The 19,333-nt window shown below is 42.6% G+C and overlaps 1 protein-coding gene across 4 annotated transcripts in view; it reads left to right on the top strand.

The window, feature by feature from the left end:
* Positions 1-19,333, top strand: part of TGFBR1 (transforming growth factor beta receptor 1) — a 240,096-nt gene that overhangs the window by 132,011 nt on the left and 88,752 nt on the right. For all 4 annotated transcript variants that reach the window (XM_044293660.1, XM_044293656.1, XM_044293657.1 and 1 more), the window contains one exon: positions 4,308-4,432. In XM_044293660.1, the coding sequence (XP_044149595.1) occupies positions 4,308-4,432 (125 nt within the window). The remainder of the gene's footprint in view (positions 1-4,307; positions 4,433-19,333) is intronic.

The following is a 19,333-nucleotide window of genomic DNA, read 5'->3' as shown; positions in this document are numbered from 1 at the left end:
TCACTTAAAGGGAACCTGTCACTGGAATTTTGTGTATAGAGCTGAGGACATGGGTTGCTAGATGGCCGCTAGCACATCCGCAATAGCCAGTCCCCATAGCTCTGTGTGCTTTTATTGTGTAAAAAAAACAAAAAACGATTTGATACATATGCAAATTAACCTGAGATGAGTCCTGTATGTGAGTCAGGGACAGGACTCATCACAGGTCAGGTTAATTTGCATATGTATCATATGTTGTTGTTTTTTTTTTACACAATAAAAGCACACAAAGCTATGGGGACTGGATAATGCGGATGTGCTAGCGACGATCTAGCAAACCATGTCCTCAGCTCTATACACAAAATCCTGGTGCTAGAGAAATACTCTTGATACTAAATGGGGATACAAAATTCTCTGATGGGTTTTTGTTTGGATTTCACTTTAGTAGCATTTTGCGCATTGCTTTCACTGTGCTACGCACATGTTGTATATTGCATTCACTCCATGTCGCTACGCACATGTTGTATATTGCATTCACTCCATGTAATGACATACTCAATTTTTTTGTAGAGCAATAAAAAAAAAATTATAATAATTTGGTAATGTGTTTCTCCTATGGTAGTTGATGTACCTGTCCTTGGGCAATGTGCGCTCTCTCTGTGAATTTAAAAACGCATTGCATATTAGTGTGAATTGTTTGCAAACAGGGACAAACAGTGCAGTGGTTTGAAAAAATATTCACATTCCTTGAACTTTTACACTTTTCCCCATTACTCTACAAACTTAAATTTATTTTATTGGGATTTTATGTGATAGACAAATTAGCAAGTATATGTGTATTAAAAAGAAAGTGGTACATGGTTTTCAAAAATTGTAATAAATAAAAATCTGGAAAGTGCAGCCTGAATTTGTGTTTAATCCCGTGTACTTTGATATCCCTAAATAAAATCCAGTGTTAACAATTGCCTCACCAGAAGTCCCCTAATTAGTACATAGTCACACACACACTGTGTAACTTCTTCTCCGTGAAGGCCTCAGATTTTTTTAGTGAACATTAGTGATCAAAAAGCATCTTGAAAACCAAGGAACACACCAGACAGGTTAGGATACAGTTGTGTAGAGGTATAAAGCAGGGTTAGGTTATGAATAAAAAAAATAATAATAATAATAATATCCTAAGATTTGGACTTCTTGCGAGCACTGTTCAATTGATAATCTGGAGAAGCTGCAGAGATCCACAGCTCAGGTGGGAGAATCTGTCCACAGGATAACAGTACTCCACATATCTGGCCCTTGTAGAATAGTGGCAAGAAGAAAGCCATTTCTGAAAGCAAGCCATAAGGCCCCTTTCACACGAGCGATTATTCTGCGCGGGTGCAATGCGTGACGTGAATGCATAGCACCCGCACTGAATCCTGACCCATTCATTTCAATGGGGCTGTGTACATGAGCATTGTTTTTCACGCATCAGTTCTGCGTTGCGGCAAAATCGCTGCATGTTCTATATTGAGCGTTTTTCACGCAGCCCTGGCTCCATAGAAGTTAATGGGGCTGCGTGAAAAACGCATTGCATCCGCAAGCAATTGCAGGTGCGATACGTTTTTCACTAATGGTTGCTAAGAGATGTTTGTAAACCTTCAGTTTTTTATCAAGAGCGTGAAAAACGCATCAAAACGCATTGCACCCGCGCGGAAAAAACTGAACAACTGAACGCAATCGCAGACAAAACTGACTGAACGCACCCTGAACGCATTCGGACCTAATCTGTCACGCTCGTGTGAAAGAGGCCTAAGAAGTTCTCTTTGCAGTTTGCCACAAGCCATGTAGGGCATGTAGGGGACACGGCAAACGTGGAAGGTGCTCTGGTCAGATGAGACCAAAGTTAAAGTTTTTGGCCTGGAAGTAGTCTTAAGCAAATTGAACTTAATGAGGACCTTTCACCACTCCTAGTAACATAGTACATAAGGCCGAAAAAAGACATTTGTCCATCCAGTTCGGCCTGTTATCCTGCAAGTTGATCCAGAGGAAGGCAAAGAAAACTGTGAGGTAGAAGCCAATTTTCCCCACTTTAGTGGAATTAAAAAATCCTTCCCGACTCCAATCAGGTAATCAGAATAACTCCCTGGATCAACGTCCCCTCTCTAGAAGCTATAGCCTGTAATATTATTACGCTCCAGAAATACATCCAGGCCCCTTTTGAATTCCTTTATTCTACTCACAATCACCACCTCCTCAGGCAGAGAGTTCCATAGTCTCACTGCTCTTACCATAAAGAATCCTCTTCTATGTTTGTGTACAAACCTTCTTTCCTCTAGTCGCAGAGGATGTCCCCTCGTCACAATCACAGTCTTGGGGATAAATAGATGATGGGATAGATCTCTGTACTGACCCCTGATATATTTATACATAGTAATTAGATCTCCCCTCAGTCGTCGTTTTTCTAAAGTGAATAACCCTAATTTTGATAATCTTGCAGGGTACTGTAGTTGCCCCATTCCAGTTATTACTTTTGTTGCCCTCCTCTGGACCTTCTCCAGCTCTGCTATGTCTGACTTGTTTACAGGAGCCCAGAACTGTACACAGTAAGTACTCCATGTGTGGTCCTGACATGTTTATTTTAATAACTTCATGCATTCCTCATGTAATAATTCTGGAACAACTATTCTAATTTCTTTATGTTGTGCCATTCCTTTATTTCTACTAGAATTTATGAATGAATTGCTTTTAGTCTTCAGTAAGTGGTGGTAACCAGTTGGGGGTTTGTACCTGCAGAGTCTGAAAATGGCAGCACTGATTGGATAGAACGTGTTTGTGCAGGTACACACCCCTAACTTGTTACCACCCCTCTGTACCCTTACTGAAGGCTGATAGCAAATCGTTCATAACTTCTAGTAGAAATAAGAAAGGAATGGTACAACGTAGAGACATATGAATAATGTTCCAGAATTATTACATGGGGAATGCATGAAGCTATTAAAACAGACATGTCCGAAGTGGTGAATGGTCCACTTTAAAGAAGTGGACTTTGATACGAATTTAATGAAAAATTAGAATTTCCTTGTGCTTCGTGATAACTATGCAATCAAACAACATACTCACCTCACCTATTTGCTTGCAGAGAGGTTGCCACGGCCATCTTGATTGAAGAAAACACGCAAAATCCGATCAGAGTTGAACGCGGCATCTGAGGGGGTTCAATGACTGGGGACGGTGCAATCGCTGTTCCCTGTTATTGCGCCAGCTACATACAGTGCAATGAGATTTTTCTTTTGTGAAATTTGGCGACGCTGCCAAATCAAATTTTTGGTAATTTCTACTTCTACTTCTACATCTCTACCTAAAAGGAAAAATGCTGTATACCGCGGTCAACTGCACATCGCCCTGAACACACCGTGCCCACTGTGGTGGTGGCAGCATCATGCTGTGGGGATGCTTTTCTTCAGCAGGGAAAGGGAAGCTGGTTAGAGTTAATGACCAGATGAATGGACCAAAATACAGGGGGAATCTGGGAGGAAAACCTGGCCACATGTAAAGGAGCTAAAACTCCTAAACTCTTCATCCAATTTTGATTGGATACCCTCAAAGTCCAGACTTTTCATTTCCATGTCCATTATATAACTATAACTTGAATGTGTTTTTAGTAAACAGGTAAAAAAAAAAATATTTGTGTATGTCCAAATATATATGGACCTAGCTGTTCATACCCCAAAAGACTTGCATCTTAAATTGCAGTGAAAGGTGTTCCTGCAATTTATTGACTCGGGGGGGCTGAATACAAATGCACACTTTCCAGATTTTGAATTTTTTTAAAAATATGTATCAATTTATTTTCATTTGACACATACTTGCTACCTTGTGTTGGTCTATCGCATAAAAAACCCCAAAAATACATTTAAAAGGGGTTTTACTGGTTCACGGCTGAACCTGGGTATAAGCTGTTCCTTATTTATGGACTACATAATAGTGGAGACTTCTACCTAGCAGTGAGCCTGGTGACATCACCGACACAGATTGGTGGTCTCTAGCTCTGCTGGATGCTGTTTTGGAGTCAAGTACTATGCAAAGAATCTTGGCATGTCCCCACTGCAGTTTGTAAATAAGCAACAACAGTAGGATCAGACCATCACCTTAGAGAATGGGGCTTGGAAAATGGCATATGGAGTATAGCAAGACCATTTTGTATTTTAAGCAATTTGAGATCTTGTCTGAGGTTTGTAATTATATTGGGCAACCCATTTTAAAGCCCAAAGAAGGCTGGTCTGTACCATTCAGAGTTTAAATTATTTGGGTAGCTGATAAACAGGTTTTAATTTCTTCTCATATTACAGGTACATGGCCCCAGAGGTTCTTGATGATTCTATAAATATGAAACATTTTGAGTCCTTTAAGCGTGCTGATATCTATGCAATGGGATTAGTCTTCTGGGAAATAGCCCGTCGTTGTTTTGTTGGTGGTAAGTCTAGATTTCTTGAGCTTTATTTTATTAGTAAGCTTCTGTTAGTTCTGTGTCTTCACACATCTCTCTGTTCAGGTCACATTTTAAACTCTTCATCACATCATAATAATAATGTTCTGAAGGGTTTTCAGAACAAAATTAATCTCTTAAAGCAGTCATGCTCAACCTGCGGCCTTCCAGCTGTTGCAAAACTACAACTCCCATCATTCCCGGACAGCTGTCTGCCTACAGAATGGCATGGTGAGAGTTGTAGTTTTAAAACAGCTGGAGGGCCTCAGTTTGAGCATCCCTGTCTTAAAAGATATGTCACTACTTTGTTTTAACCCCTTCAGAACCTTGCCATATTTAACATTATGGACCAGACGTTTTTTTTTTTGTTGCAAATCTGACTTTATGTGGGAATAACTTTGGAGCTTTTGTTTCCCAAGCCATTCTAACATTGAGTTGATTATTTCATTTTTATCTATTAAAAAATAAAAATCCAAAATTTACCCAAAATTCTTAAAATCGTTTTTCTAAATTTTAATTTCTCTGCTTTTAAAACAGATAGTGATGCCTCATAAAATAGTTATTGCGTTATATTTACTTTTTGTCTATTTTATGTTGGCATCATTTGGTAAATGTCATTTTATTTTTTACGACATTAGAAGGCTTCGAATTTTAGAAGCAATTCTTAACTCTTTTAAGAATTTCCAAAACCCACCTTTTTTTTTTTTTCAATTAACATTTTTTTTATTGATTTTTTTTAAAAAAGAAATATAAAATTACAAACGGTAAAGTAAGATTGCAACGGTCCGTCACATAAGGGCCATGTATTTAAACCTTATATAGTAGGAACAATAAAGGTACAAAAGAAGAAAATAAACGCGTCTCCTTATCTATAAAAGGTATCATATTCTTGTGAGTGTCCCAAGGTTGCCAACATTTCAGGAAATTAGTCGTTGTGCCCCGCTGGAGTCGGGGCTCCAGATGGCGACCAAAATGGTCGCCAATGCGACTTAGAATTTACAAATGGCGACAAGACTTTTTAGTCCTGTCGCATTTGCGACTAGACCCTCCGTGGCAGCTCTGCAGTAGAACAGCGGCGGGCACAGGAGCTGATAGTTCTTTGCCCCGGCCGCCGATGTTCTCCTCAGTCTGTCAGCTCGGTCACAACACACAAAGACGCTGGCAGCAGGGAGGGGAGGGGCTGGGGAGGAGTGTAATCTGATCCTAGAGTGGAGGCTGCTTCTGCCAGCCCCTCCCCTCCCAGCCCACCAACCAATCAGAGCTGAGGCAAGGCGAGCACTAGCAGCTCTGAGTCACTGACAAGTACAGGGAGAAAGAATCGAATGAGTCACAGGTGAAAAGAACTAAAGATCCGACTTAGTGACTCATTCGATTCTTTCTTAGACTCCCTGTACAGTGTGCCCCCCCCCCCCCCCAACACCCCAGTATAAGAAACATTGGTGGCACGGTGTGCCCCCCCCCCAGCACCCCAGTATAAGAAACATTGGTGGCACAGTGTGCCCCCCCCAACACCCCAGTATAAGAAACATTGGTGGTACAGTGGGAAGTGCCAATGAGGGTTAAAGAATAATTTAAAAAAATTAACTCTCCTCCTCCAGTTGATCGAGTAGCTGCCGGTCTCCTGTTCTTGCTTCAGGACCTGTGGTGATGTCACTGAGCTCATCACATGGTCCATTACCATGGTGATGAATCATGTGATGTATCATGTGATGTCACCACAGGTCCTTTGACAGGTCATGAAGAAAGAACAGGAGACGATCAATTGGAGGAGGTGAGTTAATTTTTATTTTATTTTTTTAACCCTCATTGGCACTGCCCACTGCGCCACCAATGTTCATTATACTGAGGGGGGGGGGGGGGGGGGGGCGCACTGCGCCACCAATGTTTATTATATTGAGGGGGGCACACTGCGCCACCAATGTTTATTATACTGGGGTGATGGGGGGGCGCACTGCGCCACCAATGTTTATTATATTGACCTTCTACTAAGCATTCTGTATTAAAGAATGCTATTATTTTCCCTTAGAACCATGTTATAAGGGAAAATAATACAGTGAATAGACTTTCATCCTAGCAACCATGAGTGAAAATCGCACCGCATCCGCACTTGTTTGCGATTTTCACGCAGCCCCATTAGCTTCTATGGGGCCTGCGTTGCGTGAAAAACGCACAACGTAGAACATGCTGCGATTTTCACGCAACGCACAAGTGATGTGTGAAAATCACCGCTCATGTGCACAGCCCCATAGAAGTGAATGGGTCCGGATTTAATGCGGGTGCATTCCGGTATTTTGAATGCCAGTTCCGGCACTTATACATTCCTATGGGAAAAATGCTGGATCCGGCGTTCAGGCAAATCTTCAGTTTTTTTTCGCCGGAGATGTAACCGTAGCATGCTGCAGTATTCTCTTTTGCCTGATCAGTCAAAATGACTGAACTGAAGACATCCTGATGCATCCTGAACGGATTACTCTCCATTCAGAATGCATGGAGATATGCCTGATCAGTTCTTTTCCGATATTGAGCCCCTAGGACGGAACTCTATGCCGGAAAAGAAAAACACTAGTGTGAAAGTACCCTAAAATATTAAGTTTAAATCCCCCCTTTCCCAATTTTACATATAAAATATATAAAGAATAAATAAACCTATTACATAGCGCTGTCCAAACTATTAAATTATTAAAAAATATCTCCTATGCGGTGAGCATTCGCCATTTTTTTGTCACCTTGTCACCCCAGAAAATAGGATAGGACTGCTCTATTATGGGCCGAACATTTCATAATATGCAAAATGCACGCGGCTTTTTTTGGTGTTTTTTTTTTTTTTTTTGCACAGTATTGAGTATCGCAATACTTTATGGTGACGAAAGCGAATCAAAATTTTGGTATCAAAACAACCCTATGCCGATCTGATCGGAGTAGCGTTGTCACGATACCAAAATTTTGATTCGGTTTCGATTTGGCGACTAAAAATTAGATTTGGCTCCTAAATTTTTCAGTTCAGGAGCCAATGGCTACCAGGTATTTTTTTTAGTCTGGAGCACTGGCTGGAGTGCCACCAAATATTCCAGGGATCTTATATCTTGTATCCGAGCATAGAGTTCAGAACCTGTAGGGGGCGTACAGATTTTCCAGTAGAGTGCAATCAAGTTTTTAGGTGCAGTGAACATGTGGAAGAGCAGCCTGGCACCCCAACCTCTAATTGATGGCGGAACTACATTCAAGAAGAGTGTTAGAGGGTCTCTAGGGATATGAATATCTAAAATGATTTTTTTGAATTGTGTAACTAGTGTCCAGTACGACTTTATAAATTGGGCAGGACCGGAAGATATGGAGAGAGGCTTTTGGTTGGGAGCACCGCCAGCAAAGGTCCGGAATTCCGGAGTTCATAGCGTGTAACACTTCCAGTGTATGGTACCAGACCGTTAGAATCTTTAGTTTGTTCTCCCTGTATACCACTGAAAGAGCTAGAGTGTGCTCTTCTCCATATGGTCCGCCAAGTGTCCGGAGGGAGCTCCCTTTGTAACCAGTCCTCCCATCTCCTCATGTACAGTCAGGTCCATAAATATTGGGACGTCAACACAAGTCTAACATTTTTGCCTCTATACACCACCACATTGGATTTGAAAAGAAACAAACAAAATGTTCTTAAACTGCAGACTGTCAGCTTTAATTTGAGAGTATTTACATCCAAATCAGGTGAACGGTGTAGGAGTTACAACAGTTTGCATATGTGCCTCCTACTTGTTCAGGGACCAAAAGTAATGGGACATAATAATAATAGTCATAAATCACACTTTCACTTTTTAATACTTGGTTGCAAATCCTTTGCAGTCAATTACAGCCGGAAGTCTGGAACGCATAGACATCGTGGGTTTCGTCCCTGGTGATGCTCTGCCAGGCCTCTTCTGCAGCTGTCTTCAGTTCCTGCTTGTTCTTGGGGCATTTTCCCTTCAGTTTTTTGTCTTCAGCAAGTGAAAACTCTTTGGTGGCTTTTGCAGTATTCTTTGGGTCATTGTCCATCTGCACTGTGAAGTGCCATTCAATGAGTTCTGAAGCATTTGGCTGAATATGAGCAGATAATATTGCCTGAAACACTTCAGAATTCATCTGGCTGCTTTTGTCAGCAGTCACATCATCAATAATTACAAGAGAACCAGTTCCATTGGCAGCCATACATGCCCACGCCATGACACTACCACCACCATGCTTCACTGATGAGGTGGTATGCTTAGGACCATGAGCAGTTTCTTTCCTTCTCCATACTCTTCTCTTCCCATCACTCTGGTACAAGTTGATCTTGGTCTCATCTGTCCATAGGATGTTCTTCCAGAACTGTGAAGGCTTTTTTAGATGTACAGGTCCTTCTCAAATAATTAGCATATTGTGATAAAATTCATTATTTTCTGTAATGTACTGATAAACATTAGACTTTCATATATTTTAGATTCATTACACACCAACTGAAGTAGTTCAAGCCTTTTATTGTTTTAATATTGATGATTTTGGCATCCAGCTCATGAAAACCCAAATTTCCTATCTCAAAAAATTAGCATATTTCATCCGACCAATAAAAGAAAAGTGTTTTTAATACAAAAAAAAGTCAACCTTCAAATAATTATGTTCAGTTCTGCACTCTATACTTGGTCCGGAATCCTTTTGCAGAAATGACTGCTTCAATGCGGCGTGGCATGGAGGCAATCAGCCTGTGGCACTGCTGAGGTGTTATGGAGGCCCAGGATGCTTCGATAGCGGCTTTAAGCTCATCCAGAGTGTTGGGTTTTGCGTCTCTCAACTTTCTCTTCCCAATATCCCACAGATTCTCTATGGGGTTCAGGTCAGGAGAGTTGGCAGGCCAATTGAGCACAGTAATATCATGGTCAGTAAACCATTTACCAGTGGTTTTGGCACTGTGAGCAGGTGCCAGGTTGTGCTGAAAAATGAAATCTTCATCTCCATAAAGCTTTTCAGCAGATGGAAGCATGAAGTGCTCCAAAATCTCCTGATAGCTAGTTGCATTGACCCTGCCCTTGATAAAACACAGTGGACCAACACCAGCAGCTGACATGGCACCCCAGACCATCACTGTCTGTGGGTACTTGACACTGGACTTCAGGCATTTTGGCATTTCCCTCTCCCCAGTCTTCCTCCAGACTCTGGCACCTTGATTTCCGAATGACATGCAAAATTTGCTTTCATCCGAAAAAAGTACTTTGGACCACTGAGCAACAGTCCATTGCTGCTTCTCTGTAGCCCAGGTCAGGCGCTTCTGCCGCTGTTTCTGGTTCAAAAGGGGCTTGACCTGGGGAATGCGGCACCTGTAGCCCATTTCCTGCACACGCCTGTGGATGTTTCTACTCCAGACTCAGTCCACTGCTTCCGCAGGTCCCCCAAGGTCTGGAATCGGTCCTTCTCCACAATCTTCCTCAGGGTCCGGTCACCTCTTCTCGTTGTGCAGCGTTTTCTGCCACACTTTTTCCTTCCCACAGACTTCCCACTGAGGTGCCTTGATACAGCACTCTGGGAACAGCCTATTCGTTCAGAAATTTCTTTCTGTGTCTTACCCTCTTGCTTGAGGGTGTCAATAATGGCCTTCTGGACAGCAGTCAGGTCGGCAGTCTTACCCATGATTGCGGTTTTGAGTAATGAACCAGGCTGGGAGTTTTTAAAAGCCTCAGGAATGTTTTGCAGGTGTTAGAGTTAATTAGTTGATTCAGATGATTAGGTTAATAGCTCGTTTAGAGAACCTTTTCATGATATGCTAATTTTTTTAGATAGGAATTTGGGGTTTTCATGAGCTGTATGCCAAAATCATCAATATTAAAACAATAAAAGGCTTGAACTACTTCAGTTGGTGTGTAATGAATCTAAAATATATGAAAGTCTAATGTTTATCAGTACATTACAGAAAATAATGAACTTTATCACAATATGCTAATTTTTTGAGAAGGACCTGTAGTCTGGCAAACTGTAATCTGGTCTTCCTGTTTTTGAGGCTCACCAATGGTTTACATCTTGTGGTGAACCCTCTGTATTCACTCTGGTGAAGTCTTCTCTTGATTGTTGACTTTGACTGACATACACACACACACACACATACACACACACAAACCTACCTCCTGGAGAGTGTTCTTTATCTGGCCAACTGTTGTGAAGGGTGTTTTCTTCACCAGGGAAATAATTCTTCGGTCATCCACCTCAGTTGTTTTCTGTGGTCTTCCAGGTGTTTTGGTGTTGCTGAGCTCACCGGTGCGTTCCTTCTTTTTAATAATGTTCCAAACAGTTGTTTTGGTCACGCCTAATGTTTTTGCTATCTGATGGGTTTGTTTTGTGAGTTATTTTTTATTTATTTTTTTCCAGCCTAATGATGGCTTGCTTCACTGATAGTAACAGAACTCTGGACCTTTTTATCTACTCATTGTCCCATTACTTTTGGTCCCTTAACAAGTGTGAGGCACCTATGCAAACTGTTGTAATTCCTACACCGTTCACCTGATTTTGATGTAAATACCCTCAAATTAAAGTACATCTTGTTCGTTTCATTTCAAATCCATTGTGATGATGTATAGAGCCAAAAATGTTAGAATTGTGTCGCTGTCCCAATATTTATGGACCCAACTGTATGCAAGTTTAAAACTTGCCGCTAAGTCTGAAAAAGATAGGTCCCAGTATATGTTGCAAATGATGCCTTTTGGAGGAAGGGCTCCGGGTGCAGACCCGTTCAAATGGGGAGAGGGCTGGGACCTCCGATGCACCAAGCACCTTCTTACAATAGTGGAGTATTTTGTGATCTTTAAACCTCAGTGTGCTTGGTAGGGCCCAATCCCCACACTCCCTCATAGAGGGGGGTGAGAAGAAGTTATAGGGGAGTGCAGTGTGGCTAAGTTAAATCTAATCCTGTTCTGGAACCAGACCTCCCTTGTAAGCAGCATGAGGCCCAATAGTTTAGAAGCAGAGATAGCAGGAAGGGAAACCCAGATCATTTTGCCCGGGTGGATCCGTGCCAGCCACAGTTGCTCAACTTCAGTCTATCGATTTATATGAATGCAGGGTAGAACAGTAGGCAATATGCCTCAGGTGTGTTGTGGGATAATAAGAGGCTATGTTAGGAAGGGCCATACCTCCATTAGAAGCAGGGGCCACCACAATCTGGCTAGAGAACCTATGGCATTTATAGTTCCATACAAAATTGGTAAAAGCAGACTGTATAGAGCACAGGACTGCAGCAGGCACTCTCACTGGGAGGGTCTCAAACAAGTACAGAAACTTGGGGAGTATGGAAATTGTTTTATGGGCACTATATGACCTAGAAGGGAAATTGGGAGAGATTTTCAATTTGGTAAAAAGGCATTAATTTCCGTTAGTAGCGACGTACAATTAGCTTTATAGAAAGAAGAGTAACTGGGCATGAGTTGGATGCCTAGTTATTTAAAGGAGTGCGTATGCCAGGTGTATTTAAACCTACTATGAAGAAGGCAGTGTCTCAGCGGAGATATTGATTGGCAAGTCCTCACACTAAATCGATCCAGCACCCCATGAAGGGGAGATAAAGGTATTGGTAAGGGTAAGTAAGATGTCGACAGCGAAGAGAGAGATAGAAAATGACTTCTCTGACCAGTATAACTTGAATGTCGGGGCTATTAGGTATTAGTGCCACTACGGGCTCGATGCTGAGAACGTATTTGAAGGGTGCCCCCTCTCCCCCCTTTGTCTGAGAAAGGGGGAGACTTTAATGTCCCCATCAGCTGTACCGTGCCCCGAACAGTAGAGGGTAGAGAGAAGTGAGTTGACCAGAGTTAGGAGCATAGATCGTGCAGGGATGCGGACTCAGATTTCCTGATAGTCGCAGATTCTCTGAAGAAATGTCAGAATTCTATTCATCGGGTGATACATATTCTGGAAGGGCTAGGATGGATGATAAATACGAAAAAATCCAGATTAGAGCCCAGTACAAGTCAGATATTTCTAGGTCTACAGCTGGACTCTTTATGTCAGAGGACCTTCCTTCCTACAGAAAATATAGAAAGGGTTCGGAGAGAGATTCTGAGGACTCCACAGTTGTCCATCCGAAAAGCAATGTCACTGTTGGGAATGTTGACAGCCTGTATCCCAGCAGTCCAGTGGGCTCAATTTCGCTCAAGACAGCTTCAGGGAGAAATCTTGGAGGCAACAAGACTGGAATGGATGACATTGGACTCCCAGATGAAGCTTTCCAGAAAAACTCTAATCTCCCTCAACTGGTGGTTGGAGATAAAAAAAACTTAAACCAAGCTATCCCGTGGAGTTATCCAGACCCGATGGTAATCACAACCGATGCCAGCCCATGGGGGTGGGGCGCTCATTTTTGGGACCAGATGAGGCAGGGAAACTGGACCTTAGCTCAGAAAAGTTTTTCCTCCAACAGGAAGGAACTAATGACAGTACTGTTAGCCTTGAGAGCAGCCCTCCCAGAAATGCAGAAGTCACGTCAGAATTATGTCAGACAACAGGACAGTGGTAGCATACCCCCCGTCAGGGGGGTACCAAATCCCGACCTTTGAGGGAGACAGAAATACAGGAACAGGTGGTACATATTTCAGCCCTCCATATAAAAGGTAAAGAGAACGTTCAGGCCGACTTTTTAAGTCGTCACCGATTAAGACAGGGGCAGTGGTCCTTAAACTCTTTAGCGTTTGCAAAAATTGTGAAGTTATGGGGGACCCCGGAAAAAGATTTATTTGCCTCCAGAGAGAACATGCAGGTGGAGAGGTTTTGCTCCCTCTGTCCCAACAAATCCCCGTTTGGAGTGGATGCTTTTCTCCTAAAATTGTGGTTTTGCCTGGGATATGCTTTCCCCCCTCTTCAACTGCTACCCAGGGTACTCAGGAAAATAAGAAAAGAAAAATCTAACCTGATAATTATTGCCCCATTTTGGCCAAATTGGCCATGGTTCTCTCTTCTCAGGTTGATGTCAATATCGGACCCTTGGGTTCTTCTCCAGATTCCGAATCTCCTGTTGCAGGGCCCAGTGGTTCATCCAGAGGTAGAGACCTTGCATCTTACCGCCTGAAGATTGAAAGGGCATATTTAGCTACAGGGGTTTCTCTGAGGCGCTAATTTCTACCCTGCTAAAGAGCAGGAAAAAAGTGACCAACACAAATTATGCCAGGATTTGGAAAATATTTCTATCCTTTGCAGGTCTAGAGACCAAGGTTTGGCCAGGCAAGATATCTACCATGCCGGTGTTAGAATTTTTGCAGCGGGGCCTATCTTTAGGCTTAGCTAAGAGTACTCTAAAAGTTCAGGTTTCTGCCCTCTGTGTTAAGCTGTAGGAATTTGGCTATGGATCCCTGGATAGTCGGGTTTTTTAAAGCAGTAGATAGGGTTGCTCCAGTTAAGTGACCTAGATTTCCCCCTGGGACCTAAATCTGGTGTCAAAAGCATTGACCAATCATCCCTTGGAGCCTATCGAAGATAGTTCTATCAAATTGCTCACCCTGAAGTTGGTAATCTTAGTTGCCCTCACTTCAGCACGAAGGATTAGGAAAATCCAGGCCCTGTCCATTTAATCCCCCGTTTATGGCGATACGTGAGGATAGGGTAGTGATTAAGCCAGACCCCAATTTTATCCCTAAAGTCCCTTCCAAGACAAACAGGTTACAGGAGAGAGTTCTCCCAGTTTTCTTTCCAGAACCGAAGGATGAGTATGAGGAAAAATGGCACTCTCTGGATGTAAGAAGGTGTCTGATCCAGTACCTAGAAAGGTCCAAGGACTTGAGAAAATCTTCATCGCTATTTGTCTTATATGCAGGGACTAGGAAAGGTAATGCAGCCTCAAAGAGTTCTATCGCTAGATGGATCAGAGAGCTAATTTCGTTCTTCTCCTCCTCCTCCTCCTCCTCCTCTATCCTTGAAGGCTCACTCCACTAGAGCGGTGTCTACTTCCTGGGTGGAGAGGGCCAGTGTATCGATCGATCAGATCTGTAGAGCTGCCATTTGGATCTTTCCCTCTACCTTCTATAGGCACTATAGGCTTCAGTTGGACTCTATCTCTGACCTCCTTTTTGGCTGAAAGGTGTTAGAAGCTGTTACCCACCCTTGAATTTCTATGTAATCTCTCTCAGTGGTGCTGTCGTGCGGGAGGGGAAAAATGATTATTACACTTAGCGGTAATCTGATTTTCCTGACCCCACGACAGCGCCCGTCTAATTCCCTCCCTAAGGGGATGGTGCTGTGTTGAGAGCAGGTGGTGAAGCGCAAAAATAAAATATATAAATCTGTTATAACTTTGATTAACCAAAGGGGAGTCCTTCTCATGCTCTGTAAACTCACGGAGGTGTGAGAGTGGCTCCACCTTTTTTATGCTACAGGTTTCCTGTCCATGGAGGCGGAGCAATCTCTCAGTGGTGCTGTCGTGAGGTCAGGAAAATCTGATTTACTGGTAAGTGTAATCATCATTTTCTGAAATGAGAGCCTTAAAATCGTGCTTTTGTAGGGCAATTGTAGAATATGGGACCACCAATTTGGGGGGGTTCAGTGACCAGACCTGGGCCACAAGAGTCCGATGAGGAGGTGGACCCTCGCTTAGATGGGGAGCGAGATCACCATAGCTGAGGAACCCCAATATCAGTTGGTGCAGAATGCTCTAGATTGGGCGAGGACAGCACTGCGGTTTTAGGGGCCTTCCTGTCACGATCAGTGTGGGGGAAAATCTCCACACTAAACACAGGAGGGAAGGGAAACCGTAAACTGGGCCTGGTAACTAGGGAAGAAACAGGTCACCTCCTAAACAACCCTAGTCTGGGCCCTAACCACCTATCAATATGAATAGACCTTGAAGGTAAGAATATGCTGGATACCTAGGCCCTTATATTCTATAGGGTCCTGGAATGAGGTTACGACCAGAGACAACCCATTTCTCCCCAGATGGATGAATGGAAGTCTCTGTCTCAGGCCCAGATACAAAGAACAGCGAATATAACAAACACAAAACAATAACAGACAGTAGAAAACTGACAACTCAAAAAGCACCACAGAGTCAACCTACCAGCTATATCTGTAAAGAATAAATCAAGGCAACTGGACGTACTGTAGATTTCTTGAAAATGTTTCACTCGTTCTTCCAACAAGCTTTCTCATTAACGTCGGCTGCCGCAACCACATCCTCTCCTCCGGTCCATAACCTCTCCAGTGGACAGGATATTGAAGGGATCCACGGAGAACTCGAGTATCAACCATTTTTGCTATTTCGAATTCCAAATTACCATCCACCATGATTAGAGCGGGTGGCAAGGAAGATGGCTGTAAAGGTTCCACATATTTTTTTTCAACAAAGACCTATGGAACACATGAATTTGCAGGGCCTGAGGAAGCTCAAGACGAAAAGCTACAGGATTAATAGTGGCCGTGATTTTAAATGGGCCGATAAACCTTGGACCCAATTTCCAGGAAGGTACCTTCAAATTAATGTTTCTAGTGGACAGCCATACAGATTCACCTACTGTTGGGTCTGGACCATTCATACGATTCCTGTCAGTCACACGTTTATATTTGTTGGCCATATTTTATTTTAAATTTTTCGCCATATTGATGACTTAAAACGTTCTTCCTCAGGGATACCAGAAGTATTAGAACCAGAAAATGTGTGAAATCCATAAGCCCCAAAAACAAAACATCTCAAGTAAGTCTCCAGACTCTGATTAGTGCTGTCTGTCCGTTCGACTGAGGATGAAAAGCCAAAGAAAAGGACATTTGAATTCCCAGACGAGTACAGAACGTCTTCCAGAATCTGGAAACAAATTGAGTCCCATGATCTGAGACCACGTCAAAGTGAATGCCATGAAGTTTCACAATGTTGTCAACAAATACCTGTGCAAGGGTTTTTGCATTAGGTAGGCCTGGTAATGCAATAAAATGTACCATTTTAGTAAAGCGATCAACTACCACCAGAATAACTCTTTCCTGAAGATTTAGGTAGATCAGTGATAAAGTCCATGGATACATGAGTCCATGGTCTGGACGGAATGGGTAACGGAAGTAAAGATCCAGAAGGTAGAGTATGTGTCACCTTTGCCCGTGCACAGGTAGTACAGGCTGAAACATAGTCCTTCACACACTTACGCCTCCACGGACACCAGAATCTATGAGATATGAGGTTGGCAGTGGACAGACTAGCAGGATTTCCTGTAAGAACCGTACAATGATGTTCCTCCAACACCTTGTGATGCAATTCCGGTGGCACAAATAGTTTCCCAGAGGGAAACAAGTCCGGTACGTCTCTCTGAGCCTCTAACACCTTCACCTCAAGGTCAGGGTAGAGGGCGGATAGCGCCACCCCTTTAGACAGTATGGGACTCGGGTTTTCAAAATAACCACCTCCAGGGAAACTACGTGACAAGACGTCTGCCTTGACATTCTTAATCCCAGGACGATGGGTGACTGTGAAATTGAATCTGGTGAAAAACAGGGCCCATCTGGCTTGTCTTAGGTTCAGTAGTTTCGCCGACTCCAGAGGATAATGTGATCAGATGAATCTCCCCTTTCAACCAATGACACCATTCCTCAAAAGCCAATTTAATGGCCAGTAACTCTGTTACCCCCATCATCATTTTTCTCAGTGGGGGATAGTTTTTTCGAGAAAAATGCACATGGTCGCCATTAACCAGGTGATGGGCCCTGTGATAAAACTGCTCCTAACCCCACCTCTGATGCTTCCACTTACACAATAAACGGTTGTGAAGCATCTGGCTGCACCAATATTGGAGCAGAAGAGAAGCATTCCTTAATCGCAGAATAGGCTTGCAACGCCGAATCAGACCATACAGAGACATCCGTCCCTTTCTTAGGGTACTTTCACACTAGCGTTTTTCTTTTCCGGCGCTGAGTTCCGTCCTAGGGGCTCAAATCCGGAAAAGAACTGATCAGTTTGATCCTAATGCATTCTGAATGGAGAGTCAGTCCTTCAGGATGCATCAGGATGTCTTCAGTTCAGTCTTTTTGACTGATCAGGCTTTTCAGAAAAACGTAGCATGCAGTATTTTTACCTCCGGCCAAAAAGCCTGAACACTTTGACTGAACGCCTGATCAGGCTTTTTTCCCATTGACTTGCATTAACGCCGGATCCGGCCCCGTGTGTTCAGTCAAAACGGATCCGGCTTTTGCATGTTAAACCCGAAAAATGTGAAAAAAAAGTTAAAGTCCATAAATGGCGGATCCGGTTTTTCCAATGCATTTTTCCATTGTGATCGAAAGCCTGATCAGGATTCAAATGTAATCCGTTTTCACACGTTTTTCTGGATCCGGCGGGCAGTTCCGGTGTCTGAATTGAACGCCGGATTAAAACAACGCTAGTGTGAAAGTAGCCATAGTCATGTCCGTTAAGGGTTTTGCTATTGCCGATTAATAACACATTTTCGGTACTAGTTAGTGAATCCTAAAAAACGCCTAAAAGCCTTATAGATTTTCGGGTCCATCCCAGTCCAATACAGCACAGACTTTCTCAGGATCCATTTGAAAACCCTAAGATGACAGCAGGTAGCCTAAAAACTGCACCTCGTGTACCGAAAAAACACATTTCTCTAATTTTGTGAACAGTTTATTATCCCTTAGAATCTGTAACACCTGTCTCACATGATTCTGATGTGTTTCCATGTCAGGAGTATAAATAGGAATGTCATCACAAACCTCCCCACCAGGTGATAAAAAATATAATTAACAAAATGTTGGAAGATCGCCGCCCCGAAAGGCATGACCAGGTTCTCAAAGTGCCCCTCAGGAGTATTAAAAACTTCCATTCTTCCCCTTCCTTGATCCTAACCAGATTCATATGCCCCCCTTAATCTGGTTAAACAAATCTGGAATCAAAGGAAGGGGGTAAGTATCAAGGATGGTAATCTGATTAAGTTTACGAAAATCCAGACATGGCCGAAGACTATATAATTATTATTATTTTTTTATTTACATAAAAAGAACACTGGAGACTTGGAAGGTCTTATGTGCCCTTTCTTCAAACTTGGCAATATATTCTCTCATGGTCTGCCTTTCAGGTTCAGAAAGATTATACAACCTATTATGCCAATTATATTTTTCTCTATTTGCCTAAATAATTGATGTAAATAACAGTCAGACAGTCTGCAGAGAAACTTGGCCTTGGGCACCAGTGGACATTTCAGCATGAAAATGACCCAAAACACACAGCAAAAGTGGTGAAGAAATGGTTAGCAGACAACAACATTAACGTTTTGTAGTGGCCCAGCCAGAGTCCAGACTTGAATCCAATTGAGAATCTGTGGAGGGAGCTAAAGATCAGGGTGATGGCAACCCTCCAACCTGAAAGATTTGAAGCTTATTGCTAAAGATGAATGGGCAAAAATACCTGTGGAGACATGCAAAAAGCTGGTCTGCAATTATAGGAAGCGTTTGATTGCTGTAATGGCCAATAAAGGCTTTTCTATTAAATATTGAGAAGGGTATGACTAATTTTGGACTGGACACTTTTTGCTCAAATGTAAATAAAAGCCGAGAAATTTTTTTTTTTTTACCACAATAATGCCTCTTGTACACCGTCTTATTATCTTTTGGGAGACACCTATGTCATTTCCCGTCAAAAAATTACTTGCTGGTTCAATAAAAGTAACTTTAAGTCAAAATTTGCCAGGGGTATGAATAATTATGGGCAGCAAGGAGTTCCTAAATATGGGAAGTCAAGAATTATATGAGCGATACAGCATTAGAATGATTTAAAATATTGTAACATTTTACTCAATAACACCCTCCCACCCACCCTTTCCCAACTTGACCAGAGAGACAGCAATGTCGGCACATAAAGGACAATCGTACATCTGGGCAACAAAAAAACGCTGTCTGAGTATAGTGGCTCAGACGGTCAGTCACTACACAGTAACTATGTAG

This window comes from Bufo gargarizans, chromosome 5 (assembly GCF_014858855.1).
Source record: "Bufo gargarizans isolate SCDJY-AF-19 chromosome 5, ASM1485885v1, whole genome shotgun sequence".
Classification (NCBI taxonomy): domain Eukaryota; kingdom Metazoa; phylum Chordata; class Amphibia; order Anura; family Bufonidae; genus Bufo; species Bufo gargarizans.
This window is presented reverse-complemented; position numbering and strand designations above follow the sequence as displayed.